The sequence below is a fragment of the Heliconius melpomene genome, chromosome 9 (assembly GCF_056956725.1).
Source record: "Heliconius melpomene rosina isolate 202511_hmr_F chromosome 9, ASM5695672v1, whole genome shotgun sequence".
NCBI classification, from domain to species: domain Eukaryota; kingdom Metazoa; phylum Arthropoda; class Insecta; order Lepidoptera; family Nymphalidae; genus Heliconius; species Heliconius melpomene.
The window spans coordinates 7,234,171-7,253,766 of record NC_140397.1 but is presented as its reverse complement, the minus strand read 5'-3'; the positions used below and the strand labels follow the sequence as shown (position 1 = coordinate 7,253,766).

The 19,596-nt window shown below is 33.2% G+C and overlaps 1 protein-coding gene across 5 annotated transcripts in view; it reads right to left on the bottom strand.

Annotated features, from left to right (window-relative positions):
* Dys (Dystrophin) overlaps positions 1-19,596 on the bottom strand; it is a 455,408-nt gene that overhangs the window by 263,034 nt on the left and 172,778 nt on the right. For all 5 annotated transcript variants that reach the window (XM_085190316.1, XM_085190313.1, XM_085190314.1 and 2 more), the window contains 3 exons: positions 12,274-12,485; positions 9,352-9,506; positions 3,948-4,089 (listed from right to left, as the gene is read on the bottom strand). In XM_085190316.1, coding sequence (XP_085046442.1) covers positions 3,948-4,089; positions 9,352-9,506; positions 12,274-12,485 — 509 coding nt within the window. The remainder of the gene's footprint in view (positions 1-3,947; positions 4,090-9,351; positions 9,507-12,273; positions 12,486-19,596) is intronic.

Sequence of the window (19,596 nt, the reverse complement as noted above, 5' to 3'; positions counted from 1 at the left end):
AAGTTGTAATACAAAGAATATTTAAATACAAAATAAGTTTTTTTTGGTATATTGGTATTGTATACATGTTTTATGCATTTCTGTATTTATATATGTGAATTTATGCAACCTCGATAATTTATATAAAAAAATGAAGAATTTAGTGGTTAATAATTCCCATTCTAATATTATACTTCGTATAATGAAATTAATCACGTAAATGGAGGGCGAATTAATAAATTTAATATTTAGAAATTTGAAATTTAATCTATAGATATGTGCTCTACGAGATAATTTCTTGAAATCATTATAGCACAGAATAAAAACTATATTTTTTATTTTATGTATTAATTTTCACTGAAATAAAGTTGCAGGTGACGATTTGTTGTAAAACACAGACATTGTAAGTAATTAACGTTTTAATTACTTTCTTTACTTTTATATTCTAAAGTATCGAATATTGTAGGATGAAACTAAAACTTAATTTTAAAATTTTAAATGCACATTACACTATAAAGCGCATTTACTTTGATCAGGAAGTGCCACTGAAATTGTTTTCGAACGACTTTTAAACGTTTCTAAACGACATACATTTGAAGTTAGTTTTGAAAATGACTTCAAATTTAAATAAAATTTAAGATTTAAGATATTTAAGCTCTATTATATTTATTCTATGTATGTAAATAACTTCTAATTAAGTATATACGATAATAGTTATTCTTATAGTCTGTATTTAGGTTTTTTTGTGATACGAGATCGGAACATCCGTTTTAACCAACAAAAAGATATCAATTAACATTTTTCATTTTTCAAACGACAATATTTTAAATATCTTGCAAATACAAGTGTTCCTGTGGAGTTAGAGAGTCAGCTTTATCAACTCCACACGTAATGTCTTTAAATATACCTACCTATACATTAGAGAATCAAAGTGACTCGTTACACCTCTTTTCTCCTCAAAATATCAAATATATTATTATGTAAATAATATTTAATAATAATATTAGAATAATATTTAACAAGACGCGGCAACGCAGGTGCCAAGACTTACACAAGTAAATATCAATCGATGAGAGTTTATATGCGCATAATGTATGAGACGTTTGACACGTTGCACGTCACGTGTGAAGGATGCCTTAGCCTAGATTAAATGTTTAGATTGTAATATGAATGATTGGAATTATATCTTTATCATACCTAATATAACCATTATATATATAGATTGATATATATACACATATAGCTGATTTTTTTAATATTTGAAATGTTAATTATAAAAATCCACTCACTTACCGCATTTCATTACATTTCAAACATTGAAGTCACTTACCTGCAAACAAAATTGAACATTAATTTAAAATAGCACTACAATTCTTTCAACGTTATTGAATTAGCGTTCACTATAGATGCTTCCTCAGTCCATGGAGATATATCACTGAGTTCTACCATACTGGGTGTCCAATTAAACAAACACATTATACTCGTAGTATCTTGTGGTCTAGAAGTGTTTTCATACTAAACTTCATTTTTTTAGCTTCACGCTGTATCCCGCAAGAGAAAACAGAGGCAGAGGAACGATGAAATGAAAATTACTCGTTCCTCCAAGTGGGAATTGAACCCTATCTAACCTTTATAAACATAATCGGGCAAAATTTGAACCCATCATTCTAAGCTTAGGTAAGCTGAAAGCTTTTACAAAAGCACAAAAAAATATTTTATTTTAATATTTCTCATTTTTTATAAAACGGTATATTTTGTGACGTCGCGTTAAAAACTTGCAAGATGTCTGCTTAGAGCTGGCATTGTGCAATGCCATTGTCTTTGTGGAGGGTGACCAACTTGTGGAAATTTATAGTAAACTTTGAAATTAAATTTTAAATGTACGGCCAATTATAATTTTGCTATTTCAGTTTTCTTTGTTTTCCCTTTATATAATGTAATCGAGGATAGACCTGGCGCAGGAGCACAACCGTGTGACTGTAAGCGCGACAGGATGTGGGTTCGATTCCCACTCAAGGAAATGATATATTTAATATTTCCATTTCTTCGCTCTGGTAACGAAGTAAAGCGATACGCAATACCTTGGCTTAGCTTTCGGCGGAAAGTGGGGAACGGAGTGTCTAAACACTAGGTTCCCGCTGCCTACTCTGTTAAATATAGTGTCAAGAAATATAATTTCATTTTGTTTTAAGTTGAAAGATAGTGGTAATTTATGTTTAACATTTGCTGGGATATCTAGCACAACGTCAGCGATGAGTTTAAACTGAGGGAAACCAGGGAACAGAGTATATAAATATCTGAATGAAGTTTTCCATTTGTTAATAACCAACAAAATTGGAAGCAAAATTAACGTAATGTATATTTTTGGATAATATCATTTCAATATTCCTATTCTTGTAATATGATTTCTCCTAACTATTCTATACCTAAATAGATATGAATTCCCCTGGCGCTTTATAATTTCACGGTTGTCAAAATATGTGTATGTGTGACACATATCATGCCTAAATATAAGACTGGTGTTGGTGACAAGGAAATCTAAAAAAAAGAATTATATGGCAAAGATATTGTTGTGAAATAAATTGTTAGATATAGACCATTTCCCGATTCAAACTGTTAAAAAATAAGAAATATGAGTATCTAGATGGCATTGTCTTGATTAAAATTTATATTCCCGAGTTGGAATCGAACCTACAGCCGCCGTGATCACAGTCAAACGCTCTGCCGCTATTCCACAACGTTCTCGTTCCTACTCTTACTTAAATTAATAATGTCCCTAAAATATATTTCATATGGTGTCAGTAAAGGATGTAGTTGTGTGATGCGTCCTAGTGAACACTTCATACCTAACGCTTGAAAAGATCAAACGTGTTTTAGATAAAACGTTTTTTCTTGGTTTTTCATATTTATTTTTTATAATAAAATACATTTAATTAAACTTCTATTAACATAAGTTTTCAACAGCAGTCCAAATTATGGCGGAAAGTTATATTCGTATATGTATGTAAAGATATTTTACATGGACAATGTATTTTTAAAGGTCGTAATGAAATATTATATGAAAAAACAAATGAATTACTTATTTCGTTATTTATTTCAAACATCAAGCCTGAGGGCAGTGCTAGTCGAAGGGCAGAAGCAAGCGACTGTACTCGTAAATGCAATAAGTTGTAGGTTCGGTTCCCACTGTAGGAAATTAAATATTTCATATTTTCATTTCATCGCTATTGTTAACGACGGTAAGTTCTACCACTCGACATGCAATGCCTCCAGAAGTCGGCGGGAAATGAAAAATAGAATGTCTTAACACTAGGTTCCCTCTACCTACCCTGCGGTGCGGTATATAGCGTCAAGCTGATTTTTTTATTATTCGCTGAATACGAACTAAATATAATAATGAGAATATTTATTTTATCTTTACGTTGTATCCCGCATATAGTTGTTTAGGCCAAGCGAACCCGATGTTAAGGCACTTTGTTCCTTGCGAAATGATTTTGAATATTTAAAGTAGTGTTTAATATTTCATAGGTAATATTTTTCTCGATTTTGTTTTGTTTAACTAAATAGTCAATATAATGTTCAACTTTTGCTACTTATATTTCTAGGATTCATTTTGAATTCAATCAGCGCCATCTATTGGCCTTTATTAATTGTTATCATTCAATTTTGGTTCAGCACCGTATGACTGCTACCGTCAGCTATGTAATTTAGACACCCTTCCACAGATGGCGCTGTTAAATAAGATAAAAGTAAAATACTCTTTATAGTACAGTGATTTTAATATTAATAAAAGCGTTTGGCGCTCCGTTCTCTCTGACTACCCCGCTAGGGATAAAGCGTGAAGCTATGTATGTATGTACTAAAAGATTTTATCCTGAAATTCAATCCAATTCAGTAAGACATAAAGATTATTATGTTCTCACTTATCTAACAATAAGAGAAGATAAAGCAATTCAAATATATTTTACCTTTAACAGATGAGGATCTCTCTCAGCAGCATCCAGCAAGGACTCCGCTTCACTCAACCAAGCGACGAACTTCTCTAAGGAACGGTCAAAGTTCTGCAGCGACGAAACTGCGGAATGCAACGCCTTGCCACGAGCGATGATACTAAAAAACAAATATTTTTTATTGAAAGATGCTATAATAGAATTCTTACAGAAAGAAGTTCTACTAATAGTTGTATATTGCAATTGTAAATTTAACTATCTCAAGAAATACTCAATAATAATCAACTTTTAAAATAATTATTCACACTGTCATTAACATTAATTAATTCAAACACTGCTGTCTAAAAATGGAGGATTATTCTTAATTTAATTTTATTTTCGTAATATATTGTTATAAATGTTTATAACAATGTTATATAAAGGCATCAGTTACTTTTCATATTATGTTATTTTTGTTTTAAATATTTTACAATTAGAACCATTCCTCCTTAAGTAAATATATCTTAGGAAAAGAATGAGCTTTAGCGACATCTTTACGAATGTATAAAAAAATAAAAGCAATATTATAAGAGCGCCATCTGTTAGATTTATACAATATTTCGTAGTAACACCTAGCGCCATCTCTTAAATTTATGTGATACTAATACAACAAAAACGCAACATGGCTTACATTGAGAATTTAATTGCTTACCGCTAGATGGCGCTAAATTTAGATATAAATAAATTATATCGTACCACGTGCATTATTAATTTGCTTTGAAATTCTTAATACATTGCGTATAAATTTTAATGCGTAACAGATTTCTTTAGTGCAGCTAGAAAGCATTTTGGCATTAAGAATTGCTGGACGGCTGATGGAGCGGTTATGGTGATTCTGCCTGACAAAAGTCGCAGAAAGGTGGTAACAGTACAGGAACTTCAGATCCTTGTCAGCAATCATCCCCAGCCAATTAGTTCCAAAGATCCAAAGCCTTCCAGGGTTCGTCGGGGTGTTAAGAACGTTAAATAGTGTGCTTACTACTATATTTTCCTATATAAGTAGTTATAGTTTCTAGACCTTGTATTTGTGTTAAATTTATCTTCTATACTTCATTAATACTCAAATCTCGTTGGCGGCTTACGGATGACTTTTCCATATCTTGTTTTATTAAAATCTTTTCACTTAACACATTTTATAAACGCACCACTACAAAGTGTATACATTTGTTTTGACGATCACACGCGAGTAACCTTTGTAATTGCTTTGTAACTACTAACTTGCATTGTAATTGTATTATAGTCGTGCCGCTGACGTCATACTGTTAGCTAGTTCGGATAGTCGTAGTTCGGTAGATGTGTATGATAAATGTATGGATAGTCGAAATATATATACTTATATATATGTATGTATGTGTATATGTATTTATATATGTGTATTGTGTGTATATATATTTTGATAAGGAATAGTATAGGTTTAAATGTGTTTTACTTTCATTGTTCTATTAAACAAGGTACAAAAAAGATATTATATTGCTTGTAATAATATATCATTGTACTGTACCAAACTTATTAAGTTACGCTTATTGTTGTTTACATTGTGTGTGTTTGTTTACACACAAACAATAATGTGGTTTTTGGTGTTGTTAATATTGTAATTTAGCATCCTCTCTTCCGAACTGCCAGTGAATGTGGGTTTGATTATATTAAAGTTTTTATTTTTGTATAATTATTGGTGTTACTGTAAACAGTAGCCGATATTAATATTTATTATTTATATATTTGATCTATTTTAATTATATATTTTTATCATTTTATATTTGTTCTTATATAATTTTATTATTGCTGTAAGTATATATATACATATATAAAGTTCATAAATTATGTCAGATATTGATGAAGCCTTAAAGGATAATTATTTTACATGTTCCTCGTCTGAAAGTTTTCATAGTGTAACAACTGATGGTAGTGATTTGGGAGTTAGTGATTTTTCTTTGGATTGTAAACTTCAATCAGTATTCAATGTGAGCTCTTGCTTGAATCTGGTGCACATCAATGCTCAAAGCATACCAGCGCACTACACCGACCTTCTTGTGTCGTTTAACAATGTACCCGTCGACTGTATCTTGGTCTCAGAGTCATGGCTTAAACCTTCTCTCCCTTCTTCTCTTTATTCCATTTCAAACTTTAATCTCATCAGAAATGATCGTATTAATAAAAGAGGCGGTGGTATCTGTATTTACCTTAAAACTGATATTTCTTATAAGATCTTACAACATTCTCCCAATGAATACTCAGCCAATTTAGAATATCTCTTTCTTGAAATTAATTGCCGCCATACTAAAGTCCTTCTTGGTGTTGTTTATAGTCCCTCTATGAATATTAATTATTTCCATACTTTTGAAATAGTTCTTGAAAGCCTTGTCTCTTCTTATGAACACACAATCATTATGGGCGACTTGAACACTTGCCTTCTAAAACAAGACTCCAGAGCTAAAAGGTTACAATCTTTAATGTCTTCTTTCAATCTCTCTATTCTTACCCTCTCTGAAACACATTTTCCTCCAAATTCTGATCCCTCTTTGATTGATGTCATTATGGCCTCCAAGCCGGAGAACGTACGTGTACATGGTCAACTGACAGCCCCCTTCTCGTACCATGACCTCCTGTTTGTAAGTTACACTTTATCACTACCTAAGCGAAGAGGCAAAGTGTTAATGCGTCGTAACTATAAGCATATTGATCACGACTCGTTTGCTTCAGACGCTAGTTTAATGGATTGGTCTCATTTTTATTCATCTTCTGACATTGACGAAAAAGTTGACATTTTTAACAATAACTTATTATCTTTATTTAACGCTCATGCACCACTTAAACCAGTCCGTTTTAGACGCCCGCCTGCCCCTTGGCTAACTTCGTACGTAAAGATAATAATGAAGAAACGCGACAAAGCCAAGAGAAAGTGCAAGTGGCACCCGAGTCCAGAGAATGTTGCTGTCTATAAAAAGCTGCGAAATCGGTGTAACAGGTTGTGTAGAGATGCAAAACGCCGGTATATAACTTCCTGCATTGATAATTTCTCTCCTTCTCAAACTTGGAGATTCTTTGAGTCACTAGGCGTGGGTAAATCTCGTAACATTTCTTATCAGTCCATTGATTTGAATTCTCTAAATAGTTACTTTTCTGCTTCCCCCGTGCGTATGGCCAAATCCAATAAAACTTTATGTCTTCGAAAACTGGCTCAGGCCACCCAGCCTAACTGTGATCCTTTTGCCTTCCATGAAGTGACAGTAGAAGAAGTTAGAAAGGGTATCGTATCTATTTCCTCTAAAGCTGTTGGAAGTGATAACTTAAGTCGTGACATGTCGCTGCTAGTGCTACATCTTGTAACTCCTATTATTACTCACATTCTAAACTTCTCATTCGAGTCAAAATCTTTCCCTACTGCCTGGAAAAGTGCACATGTCCTTCCGTTACCTAAACAATCTAATCCTATTCATTTTTCACACTTTCGTCCTATTTCTATCCTTCCTGTCCTTTCGAAGCTCCTTGAGAAATCAGCTTTTCAACAGCTTTCTAACTATTTATTCCAAAACAATCTTTTAAATACATTCCAGTCCGGCTTCCGTCCATCACACAGTACATGTTCAGCGTTAATTAAAGTTACTGATGATATTCGTTTCGCGATGGATAATAAAAAATTAACTATACTTATTTTACTCGACTTTAGTAACGCGTTTAACTCTGTGGATTTTGATGTGTTACTTGGTATCCTTTCCACACTTAACATCTCTCCTGCTGCCACTGAATGGTTTCGTTCTTATCTTCGGGGTCGCAAGCAAAGAATCTACACCGGAGAGCTTTGCTCTGACTGGGTTGATTTGGTAACTGGTGTACCTCAAGGCGGCGTACTCTCTCCTCTGCTCTTTTCCATTTTTATAAATGAAATTACCAAAATCCTATCTTGTCAATACCATCTCTACGCTGACGATTTACAGCTATATAGACACGCCACTCTTGAAGACTTAAACACTGCAATTTTGAACATTAACACTGATCTCGCTCATATTAGCGAGTGGGCGACTTTGTTTGGCCTTCTTATTAACCCCTCCAAATCTCAAGCTCTAATAATTGGTAGTAGGCAACTACGTGCTAGAGTAGATTTTAACACCTTACCTTGTATTAAATTAAACGAGACAATAGTACCGTTGTCTGATTCAGCAAGAAATTTGGGTCTCATAATTGATAGCCAGTTGTCGTGGTCTGCGAACATTAATGTAATCAGTAAACGTATACATTATTCTTTGCACTCTCTTAAACGCCTTCAAAATTTCTTACCCATTCGCACTAAAATCATTCTTGCTCAATCTCTTCTTCTACCACTGCTAGATTACGCTGATGTTTGTTATCCTGATGCTAATGAAGAGGCTCTCGACAAACTTGACCGACTTCAGAATATGTGTATTCGCTTTATCTTCGGATTACGCAAATTTGACCACGTGTCTGATTTCCGTCGACAACTGAATTGGCTTCCTGTGCGTTTACGTCGTAACCTGCACATTCTCACTTTGCTTTTTAACATTTTAAAGTCATCCTCTCCTCCTTACTTAAGGGAGCGTTTTCAACTGACACTTCCAAGTGAAAGACCGGTACGCTCATGTGTAACTCAAAGAAAGCTTGAGTACCCTATATGTAATACCTTTTTCTATGAAAAATCCTTCACAGTTCAAGCAGTGCGCTTATGGAACTCACTACCTAACTCTATACTGTCGGGCAATCCATCTCTAAATACTTTTAAAATCAAACTAAAACAACATTTTCTTCATCTTAATTAGAATCTTTAGTAGTCGCTTTGTCTTTTTCTTTATTAATTTTCTTTTTCTGTTTCAACTCTTTTATGTCATTGTATATATTTATATGTTTGTATGTGTGTATGTTTGTAAAAGTATATTTATGTAGGTATAGGAATATTGATTAATATTATGTATATTTGTATGTAGGTTTATTATTATTATTATTATTAACATAACATTAAAATACCGCACCCGAATTATTTCTTATAACATCTCCTACATTCAAGGGTTTCTGGTAGAGATCTCTATTAGAGATAAGTTATCCTTTGTACACTTTTTTACCTGTTGTTATAAGTTTTCTGTACATTCTATCACGTGTGGTACATAAATAAATGAAAAGAAAAAAAAGAAAAGATTTCGCATCTCTAATAATAAAGCATATTATTTTTATCTACCTAATTTCTGATGATTCCTCCCTAGGAAGTACGCATATACCATTACCAAGCATACTACCGTCATTTTGTTTTGGTAATTTCTAAAGTAAATTTCTTGAAAAAAGTAAACTTCTTTGTAAAGATTTTCGAGTAAAAAGCAAGTACTTAACCAATAAAAAAATATATACAATATGTCTACAAAATATCAACATTGTTCACCTGTTATTCAGTTCATTGTATCTATGGTTGATAGCCTCCGTAGCGCGTTTGATACGCGTGGTGTCGTCGTTGCGGTACACGGCTATGAGGCGCTGGGTGAGCTGACCGAAGAGCTCTATCTGATGCTTGTACTGGTGGACTTCAGCGTGGAAGGACTGGAATGGAAAATAATGTCTTTTTAAATAATTTAATTTATATTGTCGTAGTAATAATTAAAAGTAGTCGTGGTTGTCAGTTCGATTCTTATTTAGGGAATTGGATTATTTAATATTTTCATTATCTTGTTCTGGTAACGGCTCAAAGAGCGGCGTTGGATTCCGCCACTCAACACACGATATCTCGAAAATTCAGCAGTTGGAAACGGAGTGTTTTTACACTAAGTTCTATTCGGCTATATGTGGGATACCGTGCAGCTAAAAAAACATCTCGGAGAAGTGTTTAAATTTATTTTCGTCGCACCATGCAGTTCCGAATACATATTGAGCGTTGAGTGGAGAAACGGAATATCGTAACACTAGGTTCCCTTTATCTACTATGCTATTCAGTTAAAAGCGGAAAGCTTTTTATTGTTTTTTCCTATAAGAAAAAGAGACCGAAGTGAATTATAATCATATTTAGATTTTCACTGTATATACGAAAAAAAGAAAATGGCCATTTCTTTGTTTTAAATACAAAATCAGTAGATTATTCATGTTACTAAGTACTTTTATAAAATCTATCCATACAGACATTACGCAATAAGTTCTTCCTATTTAAAAAATCGTATTACAAAATCTGGATCAGGTCAAAAGGTACTAACCCAAATGAAAGAGATGTAAAGACAAAAACAGTCGATAATTATTACGTTACTCCGAATCAAACATTTAAAATACAGTCTAAAACTGATTTAATTTATATTTTCAATCGATTTGAGGACGTCGTTATAAACGCAATCGTCGTAGGTCCGATTCGCACTGGAAAGAATAATTATTTACATTTCCTGATTATCCTATAGAAACAAGGCGTGGCGTTGTGTTCCTCCAATCAACACGCAATGTCTCGAAAAATTTCTTCTTACCATTATTATTACTATTTTTACATATATTTACACACAAAAAAATATAAATATACTAGCGGCCCGCCCGCGACTTCGCCTGTGTGAACTACTTTATTATTAATTTCTGTCTCCATGAGTACCTACGTCCTATAAGTGACATCCATGTAAAATTTGAGACTCCTAGCATTTGTAGTAACGAAGTTTCATACAAACTTTCAACCCCTTAGTAGCCGAATATTGCAAATTCCCGTCTTAGCGAGCACCTACGCCCTATAAATAACTACTATGCAAAATTTGAGGTTCCTTACACATGTAGTTTCTGAGATTTCGTTATGAGTGAGTGACCTTTCGATTTTATATATATATAGATAGATATAAGATATATATCTACATACAAAAAAAGCATATTTATAAAATACAGATTGCTATATTTCAGTTAATTAATATGAACATATTCTTGTTGCAGTACAATCTGGAATCCGCATTCAGTGCAGTTCACCTCACTTCGTACGCTACGATAATGGGTGTGTCGATAAGCGTAAATTGCAATTTAAATAATATAATGGTTGGTTAAAATACTAAATATGTTATGTAAATTGATTTTGGGAGTTACATTTATGTTCTAGTTATTGATTGTTTTGGCTTCACGCTCTATCCCGCACATGGCAGGGTAGAGGTATAAGTGTTAAAACACTCTGATACCCATTTTAAGCCACAGACAAATAAATTTCATTTCGTCCTTCTGGTAAGATTTGTCTTCCAAACCTAAATCGAACCAAGAACCATCGACCTTATAGTGAGACACAGCGGCCACGACATTTATGTCTCAAGTTTGTATTTTGACCTCAAGTTTACATTTTACTAGTCATGCCGAACGACTAACCAAAATATAATTAAAGTCTGTAGATAATATGAGAATAGTCTTAAAACATTTTTTTTTCTTATGTTAGTTACATTGAAGGATTGGGATTTGGCACATTTTGTTTAATTCCATAAAAAAATAAAACTATTTTTTAATATATTCAAATTCTATTGAAACGATAGAAACTACTAACAAAACCAAATAATATATTTTCTCTTACTTATAAGATTATTGAAAAAAAACAAATACTTCTCAAAAATAACTGGGGTCAGAACAAAAGTAACCTATGTCAATGTCACTATAGCCAGTTTAGACATATAGCTGTGCAAGCAAAACAAAGCAAATAAATCTTTGCTTAAGTATAACTTAGAAAAAGAAAAAATGATTTTTATGGTTTTTCCCGTATAGTAGTAGGGCCAGTAACTTTCCTCTGGGAAGTTAGTTAAGAACACTTCGCTCCCCAATTTCCATATAATATTCGAAATATTCAATAGAATGGTAGAGGCGAGTAATGACTATAATTGGTCCCCAATTGGGAATCGAACTCACAACCACCACGTTAACAGTAAGAAACTATGTTTCACCAAGTAATATTAAAGTAAATACCATTAATATGAAATCAACTACCCAGTACAATCCCTCAAAAAAAACGTACAATAAAATAATTATTTATACTTATAATAAATATGTTAGGAAGCGTTTTAATTATTACTACTGGCAATAAATAAGTAATTATATTCATATAATTAATACTAAGTAATTATAGAAATGTTATTTATTTGGTCCTTCGAGCCGGATGTTTCATGAAACAGTATTTTTTTATCGTTATATATTATTTTCTATTATACGTTGATTAAAAGTAAATATGTAATTTCTGTATATCACTTTATATATAGAATCTCATATTATAAGATACTAAACCTAACGCGGTGTATAATATAACCAGATCAGCAAAAGGGAAGTCTTGGGTTTGATTCGGACTACTCGATCACGATTAAATTGAGTAAATATCATATTTTGTTACCTTTTGTTCCCTCAGCTGCATCTCGAGGACATCAGCAGTATGCCCAGGGGGAGTCATGCCAGCTAGCCTGGCTTCCATACGTGATAACCACGCGTCAGCATCGCGTCGCCTCGCCTCGTATCGCTGTGAATCGCCAAGCATAGCGTCGAGCTGCGCTTTGCGCTGTAGGACACGAGCATTAGCCTCATCCCAGTGCTCTCGGAGTGCGGTAACTGAAAAGACAATATTTTCTTAAGTTCATGATTTCTATTATTCTTGTTATAATATCTAAGTTTACTTTGGAACGTGGTTAGAGTCAAAATATAATTGAAAATAGTTATTTGGATAGGTTTGTGTATAACTAAATATTTTTGGTTTTGAGTTTGTTATTCATATATATTTTTTTGGCTGCCGCAGTCGTAGTCGGCTGGGAAGTGCTAACTTAGAAAGAGAAGAGTTATCAGAGGAAACTTAGTTTTAATACACTCCTTCTCTCTTTCCGCTCCACTTTCAAGACACTACATGCTAGATGGCGGACGGAGGATGGCAAACTTACGAAGTGCTAACTACGAGTGGGAATTGAATTCACAAACTTCGCGCCTTCGTCGTTTTTTTTAGAAAAAGATTCAAATGGTAAACCATGGGCATATGCAAAACATGCCTCTTAGTTAAAAAAGAAAGAAGAAAAGAAAAAAATACACGAATAATCATTAACCATTAGGTAAACAAATAAATAAAATAATTGAGTTACAAAAGACTTATAATTATTTTCACCAAACCTGAATTTCCACAATAAAGCTACCTTCGGGCAATTCATAATATCATGTTTATATGAAATATGACATGTAATAAATTATGAACACAGAAAAGTTAAATATGATTCAGTAAATTTCTGTCGGTTGAATAAACATTTAGCTATCATGACATTAACTTTAATTATCTTAAGTGAAATTATCTATTTGTTTATTCTGAATTCCCCCGAATTAGTTGGGGGGATATTTTATATATTTAAGGTGGGTAAGTATAGGGTAGTATAGGGCGGCGTTTGATTGTAAACGCAGTGGATGTGAGTTCGATTCCCACTCGAGGAAATGAAATTCAATATTTTCTTTATATTTTCATTTTCTCGATCTGTAAAATGCGTGGTGTTGAGTTCCACTACTCAACACGTTCCAATGCCTTCAGAATTCGGCGGACAGCGGGGAACAAAAATGTCTTAATGGGGACGGACTGTCTTAACAATAGATTCCCAGGTCCCCTCTGCCACCCCCGCTATGTGCGGGAAACCGTGAAACGAAAGAAAGAAAAGTTAAAGTGAAATTGGTTAAACAAACCTACGCGAGGTTTACAAAGCAATCATGAGATTTTTTTATATTAAGAGAACATGTAAAAACTTTTTATACTTGAAACTCGTTTCTTATATTCTAAGAACGTGAAGTCCTTGAAAGGCCTAATTAAAAGTTTTATTTGGGAACATTGAAAATATGAAGAAATTTTGTTGTTTTGACGTAGGTATTATAAAAATATATTTATTAGGTTTTCCAGTTAAGGAAATATATATAAATATTTATAGATCTATGTATAAATATAAATTTATTATACTTTTTATATATACAAAACTACAAATATATAGTACATTACTATATGCTGACTACAGGTATAGTATCACTAGATACTTTTTCCCATATTTCCCCATTCCTGTAGGATTTTGTGAATTTAAAAGTCGCTCTCAAGTCTAAGATCGATCTTGAGACGCCGTTTTTATTCATACACTGAACTTGAGGCCAGTCCTAGAACAGGGGCACAAGCGCGCGAAAAATTAGGGGTTCAATTTCCATTCTACGTAATTAAATATTTAATAGTGTAACTTCTTCGCTCTGGTAACGAGGCAAAGCGGCAACGTAACTGTCCTAATTATTTTGTCCTGCACATGGCAGGGTGGGCAGAGGGAACCTGGGAACCCTCTACATACAGCGTGCAGTTAAAACAAAATTTACACAAAATAATTTTGGTTATTTTACAGTGCTTTCACAGTAATACTAGGCTACAGCTAGGTGATATTTTCAATCAGTCATTTTCACAACACCAACGCTATAGTGGAAGCGCAATCCCGAAGAGATCTGGCAGAATTGTAAATGAAGGCCTAATTGGAAATTGCCTTCGCATATACCAACAATTGTGTTTGGGAATATTTGTTATACAAAATTAGGGTTATGTTATAGTGGAAGGCTTTCTATTATTAACATAGAATATCTGAAATTACGGCGATGAGTCCCGGTTGTCAACATGTAGTGTTTGGAATTTAGGCGGAAAGGGAATTAAGTGTTTTTATTCTCTGGTGTCTGGTGTTTATGTGAGATAGAAGAGAGAGAAAAAAATAATACTTGCACACTATGGTGGCGAAGTAAGCGAGTAAACCTTATATTTTTCTCCTTAGCGGAATAGCCAAGAATATCTCTCCATATCTCTTCCGTTTTGTCCACTGTCATACCATGCCTTTCGAAAGGCCCTCATGCTTTTTAGGTGACAATCCTCCAGTATCATCCATACTGATCAGCCGAGATATCTCCCAGTTTTTTTTATCGCAAAAAAGAACAAACGAGCTGAAGGCCCACCAGGTCCAGGGTCCATTAGGATGAAGGTGTCTGTACTTTCGACGACAAGTACTTACTTTACTATCAATTTTCGGTCCATACTTATATTTTTACTGAGTGGTGAGCCCTAATTTCGCTTGTATAACCAAATTGACATTACCATTATGATATTTGATACTTTAAGTGATTGTATCGTTGCTCAGTAGTGGTGTTATTGTTATTGAGTAATGTATGTGGGTTTGAGTCCTGTATGGAATTGTTTTTTTTTTTCATTTGTAAGCCTAAAATGGCAATAAAAATCAGCAATAATAAATATTTTCTTTATATAAAAAAAGCTATATTCATTCTCTGTATTTGTTTTCGTCAATTCGCACATCCATCCAACAAAGGAAAATTCAACTTAACCCATTTTCTGATGAAAATTGTCCCATACTGCATTTCGAGTGCAGTCGCGCGTATAATTGTATTGACTCTTTCACACGTATCCTTTATAACATAAAATTCAGAGTTCACTATATTTTTTATTTTTATTCGCATATATTTAAAAAAAAGCAGCTACACTCTGTTCCTGTATAGTGATTTCCAATTTCCGCCGTATTTATGAAAGATTGCTTGTTTAGTAAGGCTTAACACCACGTTTTTTTCTACTAGACTAGCAGAGCTTTCTCTCGAGTGGGAATCGATCCCATAACCATTGAATTTACAGTCGACGCTGTCTATCTGCGTCACGACCATTTAGTTAAATAGGGTAAAAGTTAGACTTAAATAGGGTAAAAGTTCAAATTTCATCCATTTTTATCTCTATTTATCATTGTCTTAAGAATAATATTATACTTACTATTTACTAGGTAATGCCTCCAAAATTCGGCAGAAAGTGGAGAACTGAGTGTTTAGGACACTCTGTTCTCCGCTTTCTCAGCCTACCCTTCTGTGGGCCGGATACAGCTTGAAGCTAATTTAATTGATTTTTTAAATATAATTTTATAGAAACAACATCTATAAACACTGCGTTACTACATAAGCTTATTTTGTGCCTTTGACTTTTCAGTGGTATTTGATCATCACAAGGAGCTTTGAATAGGTAAACATAGAGTAGAGTAGCTTTTTGCCAAGCAAATATGCATTTCTAACGTTTTACTTCAAAGGAAACAGTCCCACAGTTGCATGAAATGTGAATAAAATAATAATTTTGAATATTTGCAAAAAGGAGGATTCTTCAAATTATATGAAATCTATTATTATTTCATAAAAAAAATTGCTATTTTCTGAGCTTCACGATGTATCCTGCAATTCTCTTAATTCAATAGCGGGCTTGGTGCCAGAGTAAAAAAATGAAATAATAATAAATAATTATCGAACCGCTCAAGAAGGCCTTTAAGACTAAATTTAACTAAATCACTCACCAAAAAAGCTTAAAAAGCTCAAAAAAAACTTTAATCCCCCATAAAGCACTAAAAGTTTAAATTTCAAATAGATTTCATCACCAAATTGTCTCCTTCAGCTGGGTTTGCTTTAAAATGAAGTCTTGCAATCAGCTCGAAGTAATTATACGTCTTGGAACTTTCACCAAGTGCTGTTAGCGGGTGAATGCATTTTTCCTGTTACCAACTTTTGGGTAGAAATTTACATCAAATTAAAGTTAGTTATGGGGTTTTGTTTTGTTAAATTTAAACTTATACCTTTAAGCAAGGATTAAATTTGCAGAAAATAATTTTATTAATTTGTCCTGATATCTCTATTAAAATTGTAAAATTTATATTTATAAAGTAGAACAGTTTATTTGGCTGAACACGCTAATCTCAGGAACTACTGTTGGATACTCCGTTTATGAGGGTAGACTATATAGGCTATATTATGTCATTTCAGTGTGTCATCCTCTACCTCTGTTATCTCAACAAGTTGTGCGTAGAATGTGTCATGCCACACACCACTCTAACTCTTATATGCTAATGTTATATAAATATTATTATTTATTTATTTTTGTAACTCAAATAAGCGGCGTTAAATTCCGCCACTCAATACGCAATGCCTCCAGAATTTGGCGGAAAATGAGGAACGGAAGTGCCTTAATGGGAGCGGGGGTCCTCTCTGCCTACCCTCCTATGTGCGTGATCCAGCGTGAAGCTAAAAAAATATACTATTATTTAAGCTAATACAAATATGTAATAATAAAATGGATTTAGATTTTATTTGTTATATCAATAGCAGGTTCGGTTAAATTGAATAAATAGCTTCGTTAATACGTTACACAAATACATCTATAGAGCAAACATTCAATAAATATTATTATACACAAATACATTTTTTTTTATATTTGTATAATTTTTGAACGTGTTTTTTTAGCTTTACATATCACACGAGTATAACAGAGTAGGCACAGACAACCTAGTGTTAATTTACTTTGTTTTTCACTTTCCGCCCCATTTATGAGACATTGCATGTTGAGTGGCAGAGTTTAACGCCGCGCTCTCGTGGCATATTCGTGGAAATGAAAATATTTTAAATATAATCATTCAATTCCAACCCAAAGAAATTAAATATTTTCATTTCTTGACTCTGGTGTCGGGGCAAAGCGCGGCGTTGAATTCCGCCACACAACACGCAATGCTTTCAGAATTCGACGGAAAGTGGGAAGCAGAGCGTCTTAACACCCTTTGCCTATCCTGCTGTGTGCAGGATACAGCGTGAAGCACAATTCTAATAATAACTATATCCTTTAGTTAACAAGCGGAAAAGAGAGTGGTGGGGAATGCGTACTATTAATATAATATTTTCCTGGGGTAGGTATCTAATATTATATTGAAAAAGGGAAAAAACCGGAAAAACAAACTTATTAATACCGTTAATAACATCACTAGCATTGGATTAATACGTTATTTCAAACCCTAACCTTTCAAAAGTCCCCTTAAGTGCAATAACTGAGGACTTGTCTTTGACACGGGGAACCCCGATATATCTGTTAAAGGAAGAAAGAGTACAATAATAAATATAATATTAATATAAAAATATAATATAATACACAAATTATAAGTATGATATAAATAGTTAAATATAATTTATTTCTACTATATTATGTTAATATTATAAAAATATATTCTAATATTATAAAGAAACAGTTTATTTGTTAGAGCGCTAACCCCAAGAACTACTGGTTCTATATAGTCTATTTACCTTATAAAAATAGTAAAATATAATTAACAACATAAGATTTTGATACATTCATGTACGTACTTATATTCCGATTTAACGTCACTTAAACCCTAATCGACATCTCTGAATGCCAATTGAAGCCTTAAAAAATTCAAAGTATCTCAAAATGGTATAAAACGGGCATATTATAACAACAAAAGGTTTATAATATTTAAAATGATTGTATTTTAACAAGATGTAACGGACCGAGACCGAGATGTAAGGGGCCGCCTTTATAATGACTCGGCATATTGATTTCTACCCTCAATTATGGTATTGTTGTTTTTTGTTTAAGGGATATTAAAATTGCTATAGATTTTTAATGTTCTTGTATTTCTTTCTAAAAAAATATTTATTTTTATTTTCACGCTATATTCTGCACCTGGAAACCTTATATTATGACTAAGTTGTGGAACTTAACGCCACGCTTTCACTAGAGCGAGAAAATATTAAATATTATAATTTTAATATTCTATCCTTTCGTAGGATGGCTTATAGCTGTAGATGCGATAGACGTGGGTTCGGGGAAATCAAATATTTAATATTGTCATTTTCCTCGCTTTGGTAATAAGGCAAAGTACGGCGCTAAGTTCCGCCACTCAACCTGCAATGCCTCGAAATAGGTGGATGGTGTTCTCAGGTTCCCTCACCCCATTCTCCCTTGTATGGGATACAAAATAACGCTATGAAAAATATTTTAAATATAAATATTTCTAGAAAAACCACACCCCAGAATATCTAAGATAGAACATAGTTACAATCAATACGGCGAGGTCGTTCATTATCATACGAGCGGTTAGTCGGTCGATTAGACCTCATTAAAAAAAGATTTGTTGCATTTACGCCGACGACATTATACTTGTCATCGAATGGAAAAGTACTTGTTAATATTTAATACAGAAATGATGTTTTTTTTTTGTGTCAATTTTATAGGAATTATGTTAAAATATTATCCAAAAATTTACCAAAAATATATATTTATAGGGAATCTAGTGTTAAGACACTCTGTGTTATTGCTCTAGTGGCGATCGAACCCACAACGAGTCGCGACCCAGACACACTTTGTGCTTCTGCGCCACTAGTGGCCTCGAATCCATTTCATTGGTTATATTAGGAATTTACCTACTTTGAAACTTATTTTCACTTAATGTTTTTCTTAAGTTCAAAACTAACCGAATTCAATTATAAGTTAGGTCGGTGTTCTCAGAAGTGGCCGTGTTGGCCATCGATTTTGTAATATAGCCGTGTGAGTTACCACTTTGGGAAGGTTTAATATTTTTGGGAAGTTTATGAAGATATTATTTTATATTTATAACTACTATATTTTAAGATATTTTTATATTTATTGAGTACCTACAAAAATGTCGCTACCCATCGATGATGTTTAGAAGGTTTGAGCACCTTCTAAATAATAGTTTTAAATACGGTTTTTAATTCATAGAGCGATTCAAGAGAAATGTTTTTTTCAGCTTCATGTTGTATGTCGTACATAAGGGTAGGCAGAAGGAACCTAGTGTTAAGGCCCTCCACTTTTCGATTAATTTACGAGGAATGTCTTGTA